At 42.0% G+C, this 18,995-nt stretch overlaps 1 protein-coding gene across 1 annotated transcript in view; it reads left to right on the top strand.

The window, feature by feature from the left end:
* LOC124620128 (odorant receptor Or2-like) overlaps window positions 1–18,995 on the top strand; it is a 61,477-nt gene that overhangs the window by 25,326 nt on the left and 17,156 nt on the right. Inside the window, exons 3-4 of the mRNA XM_047146799.1 lie at window positions 1,104–1,552; window positions 12,596–12,695. Of these exons, the coding sequence (XP_047002755.1) occupies window positions 1,104–1,552; window positions 12,596–12,695 (549 nt within the window). The remainder of the gene's footprint in view (window positions 1–1,103; window positions 1,553–12,595; window positions 12,696–18,995) is intronic.

The raw sequence follows: 18,995 nt of genomic DNA, 5'->3' as shown, positions 1-18,995 counted from the left end.
AACTGCTGAGGTCATTAGTCCCCTAGAACTTAGAACTAGTTAAACCTATCTAACCTAAGGACATCACAAACATCCGTGCCCGAGGCAGGATTCGAACCTGCGACCGTAGCGGTCTTGCGGTTCCAGATTGCAGCACCTTTAACCGCACGGCCACTTCGGCCGGCTGCTTTTGTATTATTCATAAAACCACACATACGCGTTACGGCAGTTAATGGAAAACTATAACTTGTACGTACAGATCTAAAAATAATACGCATGTCTTAGCAATATTTTGGCTGTCTAGTTTGTTCAAGAACTGCTTCTAAATCATTCATTCTTGGTGAGAATGGTATCGCTACCTTAATACCATAAAACCCTCTATGGAAGGACGGTCTCATGTCTAATATCATGAGTGGGTAGTATCTGTGCGTAACATGTGTCAGGTATCCTTGAAACATAATCTCGACCTTTGTTCAAGACAGATAAAGAATGATTCATCGTCAGCATCAGTTTCGTTTAGTCATTGGTATATTTCCAACTGATCAAGTAATGCGGTTTGTAAGACAAGGGACTTTAATGTCGGAAACGGAGGGCATGAATTACAGTCTAGCGACTTTGACTTGGAGCTTCCAGGCTTCCCCTAAATTGGGTCCCGGGTTCTGTCTTCTTCAACAGGTTTCAGCAGATTCGCCACAGCCGCTATCATCCATCTCTCCCCAAAACACTTACTTATTCTTGTTGAACTGATCTGGTGTTACACCTCTGACTGCCTCGGCTAAAACTCCCTAGATCGCGTAATACTCATTTATTTATAACTACGCTTCATCTACTACCTACGTGAATTTAAAAGGTAAAACATGTAAAACAAAGTTCAGTGTTTCTTGCAGAGAGACCTATGCAGTGTTCTGTTACAAGTTCTATGTTTCGATCTGATGGGGGCAAAAACCGAAAGGTAAAGGGCGTTAAGCAGTCTAGAAGACTTAATTAGCAAACTCCGCATTTAGGAAATTAATTACTTTTATTGAGTGCCTGTACTTGCAGTTTAGACGTCTCATAACTCTATATAACTGCAATTGTCATTAAGTCCTTTGAACATACACAGTGATGCATTTCTCTGCCTGCAGGTGGGTGATGACTTCGCTGAGTTCCTCACTTGGGACGACATTCCGATGCTACGCGCGCAGTGTCGTGTTATGCGTCGATTCACGCTGACCTACATCTGGTTCGGCATTATTGCCTGCGCCTATTACCTGGTCTCGCCCGTCAGCGCTGAGGGCCTGCCCTTCATACTCGCTCTGCCCATTGATGCGATGCAGCCGGTGGGCTTTGCCGTCACGTGGCTCTACTGCACCGTGGTGACCCTCCATGCTGTGGTCATGACCATGGTGCTCGACTCCTTCAATGTCAGCCTCATCTCGCAGCTACGTGTACAGCTCACACTGCTCAACAAGAAAATTGTCAGTCTCGCCAGAGAGATGTCCGAGAGAACAGAGAACTCTTCAGAAACGACTGACCACGCTGAACTTCATTATCGACTGGAGAAGTGTATCCTCCACCATCAAGCAATTATCAAGTAAGAACATTACCAAGTAGTCTGGACTGTACTATTTTCTGCTTGCTTAAGGCGTTTGTATGTATACTTGAGGCAGTATGTAAAGTAGCCTGTTGTGTCGGGTATTCCACTACCAACTAAAAGTCTGTTTCCAATGCCACTATCGTATTCACATGTCCCCACGGATTCACTTTTCACCATCTATTTATTACACGGAAATATTGTAATCATGAAAAAATTTATAGTATTTGTTGGGACCAGGTTAAACTACAATCGTCAGGTCGCAACTGTTGGTTATTTGAGTACTCTGAGAGATGTTTCAGTTTTAACTACAACAGATGTAATATTAGTTCACATTATTACATAAATGAATAGAAGATTTATTTAACTTTGGCAGATTTCCTAGCTACAGGGTTACTGGGCAATTTACAATTATCATAAAACGGCAACGCATCCCTTGCTGCATTATTTATTAACTGTTCTCTTCAGGTACAATGTGGAACGTTGCGAAGTGTATTTCATCAGAAACTGTAACAGTCTCTGTTCTCCTCGATGATGTTGACTGCTGTAGCTGAGATCTCAATCTGGAGCAGAGTTCTCGGTAGCTCGACTCTATACTGACCTCAGTGTAAGGGCGTTGCTATGCTGAGTGGGGAGGTATGCCTTCAGTAGCGCGTCCCATACGTCGTTGCAGATAGCAGCAAGCTCTCGGTAAAGTCTGTGGTATTGATTCGCGTTACTGACATTGATGTGACACCGCGATCTCTGGACGGTACCATAGTATTCCAGACCTAAAACAAATTAAATTTGCCAGAAAGTGAATAGGAGCTTCAGGGGCTAGGGCAAACATCACAAAACCCGTTCTGATTGCAGAACAATCAATAGATTTCGCAACAACGCAATGGGCGTTTTATCTAAATTATACACGGTATCTATATTAGATGTTAGTACTTGTTACTATGATAAACATTACAAGCGATGAAACTTAGTCTCAGATTAAAACTGTGTGCCAGACCGAAACTCTAACTTGAGACCCTTGTCTTTTACCGACTGAGCTATCCAAGCACGTCTCAGTTGCAGTTCTCATACATTTACATCCGCCAGTACCTCGCCTCGTACTTTCCATAATTTACAGACCCTCTCCTGTAAAACCTATAAGCTAGCACTCCTGGAAGGAAGGATACTGCAAGACATGGGTTAGTCACAGCCTGTGTGAATTTCCAAAATGAATTTTTCATTCCGCAGCGGAGTGTCTGCTGGTATCAAACTTCCTGGCAGATTGACATATAGTTCCTAGAAATTCACCGAGGCTGTGGCTACGCCATGTCTCCGCAAGTCCTTTCTTCCAGGAGTGCTAGTCTTTCAAGTTTAGCAGGAGAGCTTCTGTGAAGTTTAGAAGGTAGGAGACGAGGTTCTGGCGGCAGTAAAGTTGTTAGACCGGGTTGTGAGTCGCGTTTGGATAGCGCAGTCGGTAGAGCACTTGTCCACAAAAGGCAAAGGTTTCGAGTGCGACTCTCGGACCGGCAGTCTTAATGTGATAGGAAGTTTCACATTAGGTTACACTCCGCTGCAGACTTAAATTTCATTCTGATTAAAAGAGATGTTCGAAATAGCCTTAATATGAGTGTGAGTGTCAAGGCCTCAACAAACTACGTCAGTCTCCCAAAAACGTTAGATAGTCCCCAAACGATATCATTAGCTGTGAGCAACATTGTTAGAATTTCTGCATATGCCTCAACATGTGCAAGACTTTTATAATGACCTTACTAGAAAATAAGAAATGGATCACGGAAATGATCCATTGCTTAATCTTCATGTTTAACATAGCGTTGCGTGGTGTGCGCCAGAACAGTCTTTCTCCACCAGTATTATATCGCCCGATATGCAAAATATCACTGCCTGTCCTGCTTTAGATTGCGGTTAGGGCCGCTAAACTAACATGCTGTCCCTACAGCATCGTACATCCGCACTGTCATCAGGTGACAAAAAGAGTCGGAGTGAGCTGTGCTTAGCATGTTTTGCTTCGAAAATGGCCTAATGTTCTGGGGTCTCGCATATGAAACACAGTTATACGTCTTTGACGTGGCAGGTACTTTCTTTGCTTGCAGACACGCTTTATGTCTTTACAGATGTCTCTGTCAGTTCCGCGACGAGCCCTGAAACAGAAAGTGCTGACCTCGTAGAAACGCTGTGCTGGTAGATGGTTGATATACTGGCAGTTGCTGTCCTTAAAACAGTTTTCGACGGCAGGTTTTCATTCAACATAAAATCCTTTTGGACCTAACTGAATATTCACAGATGTCGTTCCTAGATGCCTAAACATACTTTTCCGTGAAAATTCAGAGTTTTCATCACACGCAATTCTGCTGTTAGTCAAAATTATGAGTCCAACTGACGTGCCAGTTACACCAGCTGGAAATGACCACTGTACAGTCGTCCGGTCATAACACTGAATCGTCTTTGATATTGTTCGTTTTTCTGGCAGCACCTAATCTGAAACGACACAGGACGGCGCTGCAGTGTATAATGTGGATCGTGTTCCCCAAAGTTACCGATGCGTTCCTAATATGAACTGCTGTGAATTTTATGGTAACTTATTTAGTAAACACAGTCGTCATAACTTTTAAGTTGTTAATTTTTGATTTTTATGTGACCGGTCACTCGAACAATAGACGAAAAATTTTCTGGTATTCGTCAGGAGACGTCTGCTTGACATCATGGGATGTTACACGTTACACGCTAGTATTGTCCTTTAATGGGCGTGACGATACGATTAGTAGATGAGTTCGCAGGAACTCGAATGATGTAAAGTGACACACCCTAATTTGGTATTGGAAAAACAGCAAACAGACTAGGTAACTCACCTGGTGAAAGATGCTGAGTCGTAACCCTAAAAATTCATCGATTGGTATGCTCATATCTATACGTTTAGATTTTTCATGGCAGACCTGAAGCACTTTCGGTTTATTATATTACAGTTTATTTCAGCAATAATTGAATCAGTAGTTAACAATGAAGGTTAATTAAATAATATTTGTACACAAATATATTTTCTTGTAATACACTGAGATGATAAAAGTCATGGAATGCCTGCTAATAACTTGTAGAACCTCCTTTTGCTCGGCATAGTGCACCAGCTCCACGTCGCATGGACTCAACAAGTCGTTGGAAGCCCCCTGGAAAAATATTGAACGATGTTGCCTCTACAGGGTGTTACAAAAAAGTGCAGCCAAACTTTCAGGAAACATTCCTCACACACAAATAAAGAAACGATGTTATGTGGACATGTGTCCGGAAACGCTTAATTTCCATGTTAGAGCTCATTTTAGTTTAGTCAGTACGGAGCACGTTATCACGATTTCATACGGAATATTCTACTTGTGCTGCTAGAACATGAGGCTTTACAAGTACGACACAACATGTGGTTCATGCACGATGGAGCTCCTGCACATTTCAGTCGGAGTGTTCGTACGCTTCTCAACAACAGATTCGGTGACCGATGGATTGGTAGAGGCGGACCAATTCCATGGCCTCCACGCTCTCCTGACTTCAACCCTCTTGACTTTCATTTATGGGGGCACTTGAAAGCTCTTGTATACACAACCCCGGTACCAAATGTACTGAAGAGACTCTTCGTGCTCGTATTGTGGACGGCTGTGATACAATACGCCATTCTCCACTGTTGCATCAGCGCATCAGAGATTCCATGCGACGGAGGATGGATGAATGTATCCTCGCTAACGGAGGACACTTTGAGCATTCCCTATAACAAAGTGTTTGAAGTCACGCTGGTACGTTCTGTTGCTGTGTGTTTCCATTCCATGATTAATGTGATTTGAAGAGAAGTAATAAAATGTGCTCTAACATGGAAAGTAAGCGTTTCCGGACACATGTCCACATAACATATTTTCTTTCTTTGTGTGTGAGGAACGTTTCCTGAAAGTTTGGCCGTACCTTTTTGTAACACCCTGTATAGCAGTCCATAACAGCGAAAGTGTTGCCAGCGCCGGATTTTGTGTACCATTATGTCCCATAAATGTTTTCCTGGAATTCATGTCAGGCGAGCTCAAAGTGTCCAGAACGCTCTTCCAATTAATTGCGAACACTTGTGGCCCGCTCACATTATTCGTTGATTCATTGCCGTCCATAACATGGCGTCGTTGTTTGGGAACATGATATCCACGAATGGCTGCAAATGATCTAAGAATAGGCAACATATAGAGGACCCAATCCATTCCATGTAAACACAGCCCACACCATCATGGCGCCACCACGAGCTTGCATAGTGCCTTATTGACAACTTAGTTGCAAGGCTCAGTGGTATCTGCGGAAAAATCATACCCTACCATCAGCTCTTCCCAACTGAAATCGGGATTCATCTGATTAGGCCTCGGTTTTCCAGTCGTCTGTGGTCCAGCCGCTATGGTCCTGAGTCCAGGCGAGGCTGTGCAGGGGTTGTCGTACTGTTGAAATGGAAATGTCGTGTGGCTAGGGCCTCCCGTCGGGTAGACCGTTCGCCTGGTGCAGGTCTTTCGATTTGACGCCGCTTCGGCGACCTGCGCGTCGATTGGGATGAAATGATGATGATTAGGACAACACAACACTCAGTCCCTGAGCGGAAAAAATTTCCGACCCAGCCGGGAATCGAACCCGGGCCCTTAGGATTGACAGTCTGTCACGCTGACCACTCAGCTACCAGGGCGGACGTCGTAATGTTAGCAAAGGTACTCGCGTTGGTCGCCTGCTACCATCGCCTATTAAGATCTGATTTCGTACTGAGCGAGGTGGCGCCAGTGGCTAGCATACTGGACTCGCATTCGGGAGGACGACGTTCGATCCCGACGGCCATCCTGATTTAGGTTTTCCGTGATTTCGCTCAATCGCTCTAGGCAAATGCCGGGATAGTTCCTGTGAAAGGGCACGGCCTTCCCTAATCCCATGAGACCGATGACCTTGCTGTCTGGTCTCCTTCCCCAACCACCCCAACCCTCTACTCCTATTCAGGTATCAGTCTGTCGATAATCAGATTTCGTCGCACTGTCCTAACGGATGTGGTCGTAGTACGTCCCACATTGTTTCTACGGTAATTTTGCATAATGTTGTTTGTTTGTTAGCACTGACAACTCTACGTAAACGCCGCAGCTCGCGGTCGTTAAGTGAATACCGTCGGCAGCTGCATTGTAATGCCTGGTATTCTCAGTACATACTTGGCACTGTGGTTAGCGGAATATAGAATTCCATAACGATTTCCGAAACTGAATGTCTCATGCCTGTAGCTCCAACAACTGTACCGCGTTCAAAGTCTGTTAATTCCCGTTGTGCGGCCATAATCATCATCAGAAATCATTTAACACCAATCACCTGAATGCAAATGACTGCACCGCTAGTGAACTGCCCTTTTATACCTCTTGCACGAGATATAAATACAATATGTGCATAACATATTGTAGAAAGGGTGTCGGATTTGCTTTCAATACGAGGATACATCAGACAGTGAGTTAGTTACTTTGAAAAATTAGTGATACTATTCTCATCAGCAAACCAACGCAATATCATGTATGGTGTAACAGACGGCACAACCTGAAGATGAAGAGACAGAGAAAGTATATGATGATACTGAAAAGATAATTCACTACATAGAGGGACAATATAATCTATTAATCATGGGGTAGCAGAATGCTATCGCAACAATGGTAAGGTGCTGGACTTCAGGTCCAAAGGGCTTGGCTTCGATTACCGATCGATGCTAGGAATTTTGTTTACCACTCCTTTGGCTTCATCAAACGTCAGGGCAACAAGACCGCTGGGGTCGAGTTATGGCTGACGTGGCTGCACTTATAAAGGCAGAGAAAAATGCCACGCAATATGCACCGGACATGCCCGAGCTTGTTCTCCAGATCGTCACTGATACTGTTACTGCAGCAACAACAGAAAAAACACAGAAAACTCTACAGATGAATGTGAGCGACGTTCGTGCTCTCAATAAATCATTAAAAGAAACTAATAACAGAGCAGAATTGCTCGAACAGAAGCTGATTAGAAAATAGCACGACCTTCATCAATATCAGAAACTCAATCATCTCCGACAGCAGTGATGAATCATGCTTCAGAGAAGATGGGTCTACAGATGACACAAAATCAGATGCCTTGAGCTGAAACACACAGACTTATAAGAAAGAAGTTCCTTTCGTGAAGCAAAAGATCAGAAATCATCAAAATGAATAACAAATTCTCTAAGTCAGGTCTGAGAGGCGAGTATGTCAGCAATTACGGATTACTCTAGTCCAAATATTTAAACATTTTTCTGCATCTGGTTTGTAAATGGGTGGATCTATCTTATTTTGGGGTGCTGAATATACGGGTAAAATCAGTTTTTCTCTATGAGGTCACATTTACTAAATACACACCAGAATAAAAAAATGGTAACAGCGAAAATTGACACAATTAAGTCAAACAAAAATACACATTCAGAACCTCTGAAATCAATTCCACTTTTTATATCTATATGGGCATGATGCCAATAAAAGGTCCAAATTAGTTCAGAAGGTATATTAACCTTTAATTGCCTTTTGTTTTTGAAAAATGCGACGACAGAACTCTTCTTTTATTTGCCGTTCCATCACTCATCCTAACAAGACCACATCAGTAACCCGTGATCGAAGTATTCCAATGGCCTTGGTAACGGTCATCCATGGTAAGAATGTCTTGGTGAAAGCGTTCACCATGTTTATCGCTTACGTTTCCCAAATTTTTCGGGTAGAAATCAAGGTGAGAATGTAAAAAGTGAATTTTGAACGACATTTTACATCGAATGTTCTTACAGTTGTACAACAGATCTTTCACAATGGTAACATAGTTTTTGTCTTTTCACTTGCCCAAAAATCCCTCCACAATTACTTTAAAAGAAGAGCAAGCAGGTAATTGGATATATGTGAGTCTGCGATTAAAGGTTGGATCTTTCAGCAATTTTCTTATTTGTGGTCCAACAGATATACCCTCTTTCTGCTCTGCCTCACTTCATTCGGGTGACTTTTCTTTTAAGCGATTGGATGACTCACCTGGTTTATCCAGTGCTTTTACAAAGTTCTTGGTAAGGCGCAACTTGGTATGAATGGGAGGCAAAATGATTTTATCGGGCTCAACCACTGGGCTATTGTTCACATTTATGTATCCAGGAATATACGACTTCCTTATAGGCCATTCCTTGCTTCTATAGCTGTTCTTGGTGTCGCGTCCGTCACAGAGGCCAAAAAGCAGCAGTATTTCGTGAATCCAGCCTCTAAACCTGTAAGGAGTGCAAAAACTTTTAAATCACAGCAAAGCTGTCATTCATCATCCTTATATTTGATTGCCACTAGCAGCAAAGCCATGGTTTCATGAGTTTCTTTCATGTCTACTGCGTACGCCAAAGGTACCGATAGAAGTGCATTGCCATTATGCACTAATATTGGTTTCAAGCTGGTTTTACTGGAGTCAATAAATAGTCACCACTCCTGTTGATTATGTTGTACACCCTGCTGCATCAAAAAGTTTGCACTATCTTTCACACGAAATACTCAAATGGTTCTGAGCACTATGGGGTTTAACGTCTGAGGTCATCAGTCCCCTAGAACTTAGAACTACTGAAACCTAACTAACCTATGGACATCACACACTTCCATGCCCGAGGCAGGATTCCAATCTGTGACCGTAGTGGTCGCGCGGTTCCAGACTGTAGCGCCTAGAACCGCTCGGCCACTCCGACCGGCCCGAAACACTCACTGAGGATCTCTTTCACACCACTGGATTACCACACCAATCATTTACAGACGATCTGTAGATCGTCTAACTCTCCGCTGCAACTCCAAAATAAAGAATTAAACATAACAACTGAAGAGCAGCAAAAAGCGAAATACTGAATACAAAAAATAAAAAAACCTTTGAAAACTCATAAATGTTACGCGCCAGAACATTTTGAAAGGTATATTCGGATTCTACACACCAGAATACACACTAGTTGATGTATCACATCCCAGATGGAAAATGGCTGTTGACTAGTTTTATGAACAGCGAGATGTGTTCTACCAAGCTTCTGGTAACATGTTAGACCTCCACCACCTTCCAATGAGGTCTCGCTTGACACCATTGAAGTCAGTGAAATGCACACTACTGGGCGTCTGGCTCGGAGCTATCCTTGAGGTAACCGACTTTCAATAGTTCGTTGTATCTCTGTGGTACCACCTGGTGTTTACGTTTCGGCTGGAAATGCAGTACGAAGGGCCAGAGCCATACGCAGAACACGATGATCTCTCTTCGTGGTAGCACATGGCCCTCAAGAACCCGATCTTCTTGGTATAGTGACCACATTCCTGTCAATTCTTTCTGCAGTATTGCAGAAGGGACATCCAGCTATTAATAGCCCTACAACACGCCCTCGTTCAATCTCATTGAATTATTGATAGGTAACGCTCACGTCCGTTACAGAGTGTATTTAAAGCTAACCTGGTTCAAATGGTTCAAATGGCTCTAAGTACTATGGGACTTAACATCTGAGGTCATGAGTCCCCTAGAACTTAGAACTACTTAAACCTGACTAACCTAAGGACATCATGCACATCCATGCCCGAGGCAGGATTCGAACCTGCGACCGTAGCTATCACGCTATTCCAGACTGAAGCGCCTAGAACCACTCAGCTACACCGGCCGGCAAAGCTAACCTGATTTGTACCTTATAGTAGCGGTACTAGCCTCACTCTTATGCGACTGGCACGAAATTTTAATTCGCTTAATCTTTCAGATGCAGAAACACAGCTGACAACTTTCGTTTATATCCCACAACACTTTCTTGGTGTTGTGACATTTTTCCATTGGTGTGTGATAGATTCAGATTAACACGTCATACAACCACGTTATTGACAAGAATAACGTACAGGAGAAATGGAAAGGAAGTTGAGGATGTCTCAAGTGACGATCAACTCGTTGTCAGGCTAGTTGAAGGTACGAAAGGGAAAGAACTGACGTTGCTCTTGATAATGAAAGGAAGACTTTAGAAGAATCAAGGCACCTTCATAATGTCACCCTAGAAAATAATTTGACGATGTACAACAGTGCAAGACGTTAGAAATGCCGTGAAAAATAGGTGTAAGATACAGGGAAAGCCGGGTAATATATCTTTTGTATAAGACCTAACAAGTAGCAATAAGAATGGAAGGACAAGTGCGAAGTGCACTGATAGTCTATACAGTAAAGATGCCAAAAGTGAAACGAAAAGTAATGTAAGGAATGATATTGTAATTCAGGATGAGGAAGCATTTTTAATGAGATTTGTGGATGACATTGCTATCCTAAGCGAAAGTAACGAAGAATTTCAGAATATTCCCAGTGTAATGAACAGTCTACTTAGCACAAAACATAGATTGAGAGAAAATTGAAGAAAGGGTGTAGATGAAATGAGATTAGTGATAAATTAAAATTAAAATAGGGGACCACAGATTATACGAAGTGAAGGAAGCCTACTATTTTCGAACCAAGCTAAGATATGCTGGACGAAGCAGGGACATAAGAAAACTGACTAGCGAAACCAAAGAAGACATTCGTGGGCAAAAGAAGTGAGCTGGCTTCAAACATTTGCCTTCATTTAAAGAAAATGCTTCTGATAATGTACGTCTGGTACACAGAACTGCATGGAACTGAACCGTAGAATGTGGGAAAGCCAGGAAAATGATGGAATGGAAACGTTTCAGATATTGACTTATAGACGTATCTAAAAATTTGCTGCAGTCATACGATATGCTTCTGTAACCGAGTGGTCATCGTGACTCACGGCCATGCGGGTGACCAGGATCCGGTTCCCACTATTGCCAAGCATTTATCCTTCGTGGGCGGACTGGGCCGCGGTAAAAGCCTCGTGATACCACTTGATGGACGACGTAATTGACAGGTAGCGACTCCAATGTCGAAACACCGACAAAGATGGGAGTGCGGTGGGCTAACTCCATCTCCTCCATACCGCATTCAATGATGAGTGACTGAGGATGACACATCGGTAGGTAGAGTATCACGTAGTCTTTGAGTCTGGATCGCGCGGTTTCCTTTCCTCCTCTTTGATAAGATAAGATACTAAGAAGTTGTCCGAAAAAACTCTCTGGTAGAAATGTGTGAAAAATATTGAAAAGGACAAAAGCCAGAATTACTCGAAATATATTAAGACGTCAGCAAATAACATTTATGTTACTGGATGCAGCTGGAGAGGGTAAAAACTGGACGACAAGAGTGAACTCAGAATATCTAACAAATGCTTCAAATGAAAATTATGGTACAGAACAGGAAATCATGTCGATCTGCACCTAATCAGTGAGACGACCAATTACTTAAAAAGTACGGTTAGAGTTTTCTGGTTCCAACCATGTACGTTGTTCCAGAAACGTATTCATAATGAAGTAGGCTGCACGTAGATCTTCAAGCGCACTGGAACCGGAGGAAAACGGATGCAGAACAAAAATGGTTCCAATGGCTCTGAGCACTATGGGAGTTAACATCTATGGTCATCAGTCCCCTAGAACGTAGAACTACTTAAACCTGACTAACCTAAGGACATCACACAACACCCAGCCATCACGAGGCAGAGAAAATCCCTGACCCCGCCGGGAATCAAACCCGGGAACCCGGGCGTGGGAAGCGAGAACGCTACCGCACGACCACGAGATGCGAGCGATGCAGAACACAAAATGCTTGTTCATTCTGACTATGAACTCTTATTGTTTTTGAAAGCATCTACCTTGCCACATATACAAGTATGTTTAACAATAGCGTAAGTTATGTAGGTGTCTCGTCATATTTCATAATAGGTTACATTATAGGTTCAGACACATAAAGTTTGTCCACAAATGTTGCGCTATATAATTTGGTTACTTTCGTTTTTCAGAAAATGTCACTCGGCTAACTAGACTCGTGCATTTGATTCGTTGCTGGCAGTCGCGTGTAACTAGACTCAAAACTCAAAGCAGTATTTTTGTACTTCAGTTTCTCATCACACTTCCCAGTCGACCGCTAACAAGACGTGTCTTCCGCTGTGTGTTTTAACAGGAACGCAGACTTGTTGGAGAGCAGCCTGGCAGGGATGCTACTGGCGCAGAGCATGTCTATCGGCGCCTCCACTTGCTTCCAGATGTTCCAACTTGCCACGGTGAGTGAACGCACACAATCGCCGCGCGGAGTGACCGCGCGGTTAGAGGCACCATGTCACTAATTGCTCGGCCCCTCCCGCCGGAGGCTCGAGTCCTCCCTCGCGCATGGGTGTGTGTGTGTGTGTTGTTCTTGGCATAAGTTAGATTAAGTTGTGTGTAAGTCTAGGGACACATGACCTCAGCAGTTTGGTACCATACGAATTCACACACATTTGAACATTTTCATTTTCAACGCAGACGATAATTACACAGACTGGGATCTGGAGACGTATCTCTTATCCTATAGTTTCATTCATAAATTCCTGATGTGTTTTTTTACGTTTTACATTAATCACCTGTTTAATCAGATATTCCATTGGTCATCTGACAGATTTATTTCATGTGGTGTGGAACTAGTCAATTTACATGTTAATTCTACTCATAAGTATATATTACATTACGTTAGTTCTCCCTTTACCGAGATCACAAATTGTGAAAAAAAGTAAAATCAAACGATAAAGGTAAGTATTTTAGACTTTTATTCTGCACATGTGCCCATTTGTTAAAAAAATCGTGTACAATGAAACAGGAGAAATTGAAACTGTCAGCATCTGCGATATAATATTACTGAATGATTGAACCGAACAATAAGAAAACAAGAAATGTTAGCAAAAATGGCAAAGAAGGACGTCAATGGAAGATATTACTCTCACAACGCCAAGGTTGGTGAGACATGTCTTAGTGCAGTCAATAGAAGAACAGCTGAGTATTGAAACTGCACTACCAGAAAGATTCAATTGTGTATAAGACGTGACATCCCATATGATATAGGGGTAAAGCTAAACATGTTGCCATAATTCAGAAAGAAAAGTGGAACTAGGCTTCTTGTGCTGTCCTCAATGCACTCCCTGCATTTAATGTCCTTATGTTGCTGTTTGTGAAAGCTGTAATATGACACAAATGTATTTCACCCTTATTCTTGAACGAAAAAAATACATTAAGTGCTCTTCTTGTTAGCCATACACTTACTCTACTTCCACAGTTATATTATTACAGCTTACTCTAAAATCTCTCCGTTTCAGCTGTATTAACTATATGATGAGAGTGTGATACCGAAAGACTGTACTGTTAGAGTTAAAAAACTATGTCATTGATGGATGTAGTGTCCTTTCTGGAAAATATAATTTCTCTACCGTTGTTCCTATTAGGCTACATCCTTAAAGTACATACATCTGCTACAAGAATTTCTTTCCCCGTGGTAGTGGATGGGAATCACTGGGAGCTACATTTGATTCATAATGGATGTTACTACTTAAAATCTCTCAGATTCCCCATTCTAAAACTGTCTTCGTTTACTTTCGAGAATGTTTTCTTTAGTTGCCTGGCCTGTTTTCATTTTTCCATCTAGTGATCCCAGAAGACTGCGAAACACCACAGTATATACTTCCCATTGACACTCCTCAACTATCTTTTGGCACGCCTCGTCTTTGAGAACAAATCTCTAAATTTTTTACCCTAAGTTTAATGGATAAGGCGAATATTACGGCTATAGGCCTGGATCTTAAAGTGGAGAATGTACTCAAAATTTCGCTCTGGCTTTTGTTGTACTACTGGAGCAGTGTGTTGTGTATGACTTGGAGTTGGTTGCTGATAGCTTACAGGACACAGATCAGAAGCCTACAACTTAAAGTGAGTGAAGGATCAAACAAGAATAATGATTCACTTCAATAATCGCATTTATTCACAAACACATTTATGGGACCACCATACAAAGTGAATAACCAAAAACGAGTGGCAATTATATCTCTCCATTTTTGCATGAACATGAAATGGAAGTCATAATAACTCCAGTCTCAGTTATATTATTTATTTCCCTATTAAGAATTTACTCTCTACCGAATTCTGAGATAATTGACAACTAGCTAATACTGTAATTCTCAATCTGAGCAGTTACTGGAAGTTGGCGACTAACTCCTAGAAGTCGACACGTTCATTACCACTGCGAAAGCAGATGAGACAGACGATCGATCTGAATTCCACAAATGGGATATAACATTGGACTACTCTGCAGGCACTGCTATTTATCTTCAGCGCAAGTATGATTGAGTTGCAGCAAGATATGAGCTGCAGAGGTGCTGTCCCCTTCGTGAAGATGGAGTCATCAGCGTCTTTACAGCACTTCAAGACGTGGCAGCCTCTACCGCGCTACTACGTCAAGTCGATCAGGATATCATAGCTTCCTAACCGAAATTCGATGCATACGCTCTTGCCTTCTACCAAAAGGCTCCCTCCTGGCGCTCATTTACATCGTGCCTATTTCCAGCCGCCAAGAAAGTGTTAGATGCCTATTGCAAAATTACGAAATCTGCGGTGCTATCAAGTGGATTCCTTCCAACGGAGCATCACGCCAAGATATAGTGCGTCTTTTTCATCCACCAATGACAACTCTCCAGTACTGCCAAAAAGCACTCATTTTAGCAGCGGTACACCTAATATTACGCAGATCGCACGTTCTATCATCAATATCCATTGCTTTACAACTGGTTTCGAGAAATTGAGGGATCACTGCTACGAGGCTAGAGTTTATTCCCCATCGCCCTCACTTTCTACAGGTGGCAAATGCTTATCTACAAAAGAAGTCAGTAAATATGGAAAGACGCACCCAACTCACACACACGCCGCTGTAATGCCCTCTAGCCGGACATTCCCCAGACAGTCATGTGGGAGGACAACGCGTCCGCCCAATGTGCGTCCCGAGTTGGCCTCACATCCAACAACCTTACGCCAACAGGCCACGGTCCCGTCCATTGGTTCCAACCCGCTTGACCCAAACGTTTCCTGTTGCTCCGTCTTAAATCCAGTACACTGCACTTCCCCATGCATCCCACAAACATTCACAATCCATTAAAATAAGTCACCGAATCAGTAAAGAGAAATATGCAAATTACACTCTGCTGCCAGTCACCATGGCTTATAATATAAATAATATTTTCATTCCGATTTTCCATATTGTCAGACTCAGAATGACCAATGTATTCTAATTTTTAATGAAACTGACATGCAAAATTATTAGGATATTTCAACACGATTATTCTACTTCCTAGAAGAGAAGCAATGTGGAGCTTATGTATTCCATGAAACGTCGTCATAATCTGACCGATTATTTTTAGTCATCACTCTTCTGAATGGCTTGATGGGGCTTCTCATGAATTCCTCTCTTTGTTAACTTCTTCATCTCAAAGTAGGAATTGCTCCCTACATCTTCAATTATTTGCTGCACGTATTCCAAACGCTGTCTCCCTTTACAGATTTTCTACCCAGTACAGATATCCCTAGCACTATGACGATTATTCCCTGATGTCTTAACACATGTCCTATCGTCCTCTCCCGTTTGCTTGTCAATGTTTTCAATATATTAAGTTCTTCGCCGATTCTGCTGAGAACTCCTCTTTCCTTATCCTATTAGCCACATACTTTTCAACATTCTTTTGTAGCACCACATCTCAAAGTCTTAGATTTCCTCCTATTGCCATTTTTACATTGTCCAAGATTCACCACCGCACAACGCTCTGCTCCACAGGTATATTTTCAGATATTTCTTCCTTAAAATAAGGCCAATGTCTGACAGTGGTCGTCTTCTCTTGGCCACGAATGCCCGCTTTGCCTGTACTAGCCCACTTCCTATGTCCTCTTTGCTTCGTCCGTCATAGGTTATTTTGCTTATAATGTATCGGAGTTCCTTACCTACGTCTACTTTGGGAACACCAATTTCAATGTTAAGTTTGTTGCTCTCTTCATTCCTGCTATTCGTCATTATTTTTCTCTTTTTTTCTGGATCACTCTCAACCCATATTCTATATTGATTAGACTGTTCTTTTGATTCAACAACTCCGGCAATTCCTTTTCACTTCTACAATGTCATCAGCGAATAACATCATTGATATCCTTTGACCCTAAATTTCAATTGCACTCGTGAAACTTTCTTTCATTTTCATCATTGTTCCTTCGATATACAGAATGAACATTAAGGGGAAGGACTGCAGCCCTCTTTTACACCCTTTCCAAGATGATCACTAGATTCTGGCTTTTAAAATCACTATTGTTTCCTCTTGGTACTTGTAACTATTGTTTTACCCATCTTTCTTTATATCACATCAATTACTCGGAGAATTTCAAATGTCTAGCATCATTTGCCATTGTCAAACGATATCCCTACGTCAACAAATCCGGTGACCTTGTTTTGATTTTTCTTCAGTCTTGCTTACATTAATAAGCCCAACATCGTATGTGCCTCCATGGTGCCCTTTTTTTCCTAAAGCAAAACTGATCGTGTAACAGATACTTAATTTTCTTTCGCATTCTCCTGTACATTATCCTTCCCAGCAGCTTGCGTGCATGAACTTTGCGATAGTTATCGCAGTTACCTGACCTTGCTATCTTCTTATTTGTGTGGATTATATTTTTCCGAATATCTGAGGGTTCGTCGCCAGTCCCGTAGATTCTGCGCATGAAACTCAGTAGTCGTTTTGTTGCCACTTCCCCAATGACTTAAGAAATTCTAGTGAGCTGTTTTCCGGCCCTTCGGCCTTATTATTTAAGTAGTCTAGATTTATTTTATGTCGTGACCACAATACTGGATTCCATATATCTTCCCTATCCACTTCACTTGGCCGGCCGCTGTGGCCGAGCGGTTCTAGGCGCTTCAGTCCGGAACCGCGCTGCTGCTACGATCGCAGGTTCGAATCCTGCCTCGGGCATGGATGTGTGTGATGTCCTTAGGTTAGTTAGGTTTAAGTAGTTCTAAGTCTAGGGGACTGATGACCTCAGATGTTAAGACCCATAGTACTTAGAGCCATTTGAATTTGAACTAACTTCAATTTCTTCTTCTATCGTCGTCAGACAAGGTCTCGGCGGCCTGACAGATGCGTTCAGTGTACTCTACTCACCTATCCACTAGTTCCATTGCTTTAAGCAGTTTAATTTCCATTGCACTCTTATTGTTAACGCTCTTGGTTTTAATTTCACGGAGGATTGATTTCACTTTTATACATGCTCAGTCAGTCCAGCCGACGATCATTTCTCTTCCGATTTCTTCGCAACTTCCCTGCAGCCATTTCCCCTCAGCTGCCCTGCGCTTCATTTTCATATCATTCGAAAGTGATTTATATTGCAGTATTCCTGTCTTTCCCTGAAGACATTTGTACTGCTTTCTTTCATTGATCAATTGAAATATTTCTTCTGTTACTCAAAGTTTCTTCGCACTTACTTTTCTTGTATCTGTGCTTGTCTTCCTACATCTGTGATTGCCCTTTCTTAGAGGAATTCATTCCCCTTAAACTGAAGTACCTACTTTCGAAGTCCTTAACACAGTATCCACATCCTTACAGAACTTCAAACGTGTCTCATTGCTCCTCAATACGTCAGTACCAACATCCTACCATACTGAATGCCCCACACGATTCTCTTCAACTTCAGTCTACTCTTCATCATTACTAAATCGTGATTTGAGTATATATTTGCACCAGGGTGCGCCTTACAGTCCAGCATCTGATTTTGGATTCTCTGACTGACCATGTTGTAACCCAACTCGAATCTTCCTGTGTGTCTAGGACTTTTGCAAGTATACCTCCTCCTCTTGTAATTCTTGAACAGAGTTCTCTCTGTTACCATCTGATACTAATCTAGAACTGAATTACCTGTGGCTTCAGTTTCAAACATCCACTATGGTCACCTTCAAGAGAAGAGAGTCTCAGAAGTCCATTTCTTTAGCACTGAAAAGAAGAGTGCAGATCTCTGTTAAATCTTCAGCAATTCTACATAAGTTCAATTGGCAATAAATCACCCAAAACGAAGAATTTACGTGACTCCACGACTTTTCATTTTACCTATTAGAACGAAATAGAAACGATTCGACTGCTATGAAGTGGTAGGTATACGATAGCAAGCCGCAGGTTAAGTTGATCCTTCATTTACGTTATTTATCAACACAAACGTAAGAAATCATTTGTATCTGTCTGAGGCCAAGAAATTCTCAGGTCAGTTATCTACCTGATAATCTATGTATTTTTCAAAGTGTGTCCGCATTTGAAAGAAAACTAACTGACTATGAGGTTACTATTTGCTTCCTTTTTACATTTTTTACCATATCACCATCAAAGTTTGTCTTAAGATGACTCCTTCTCTACTCTACGTCATCCTACACGTCTTAACTTTGTTGTATATTCATTCCTATTTCTTCACTTCTGTGTAATTTTGCCTTCCTTTTTTCTTGTGTCTATTCCAGGTATCCTCTTCTAATTCCAATTTCTGTGATAATGCTG

The sequence above is a fragment of the Schistocerca americana genome, chromosome 6 (genome assembly GCF_021461395.2).
Source record: "Schistocerca americana isolate TAMUIC-IGC-003095 chromosome 6, iqSchAmer2.1, whole genome shotgun sequence".
NCBI lineage: Eukaryota > Metazoa > Arthropoda > Insecta > Orthoptera > Acrididae > Schistocerca > Schistocerca americana.
This window is presented reverse-complemented; position numbering and strand designations above follow the sequence as displayed.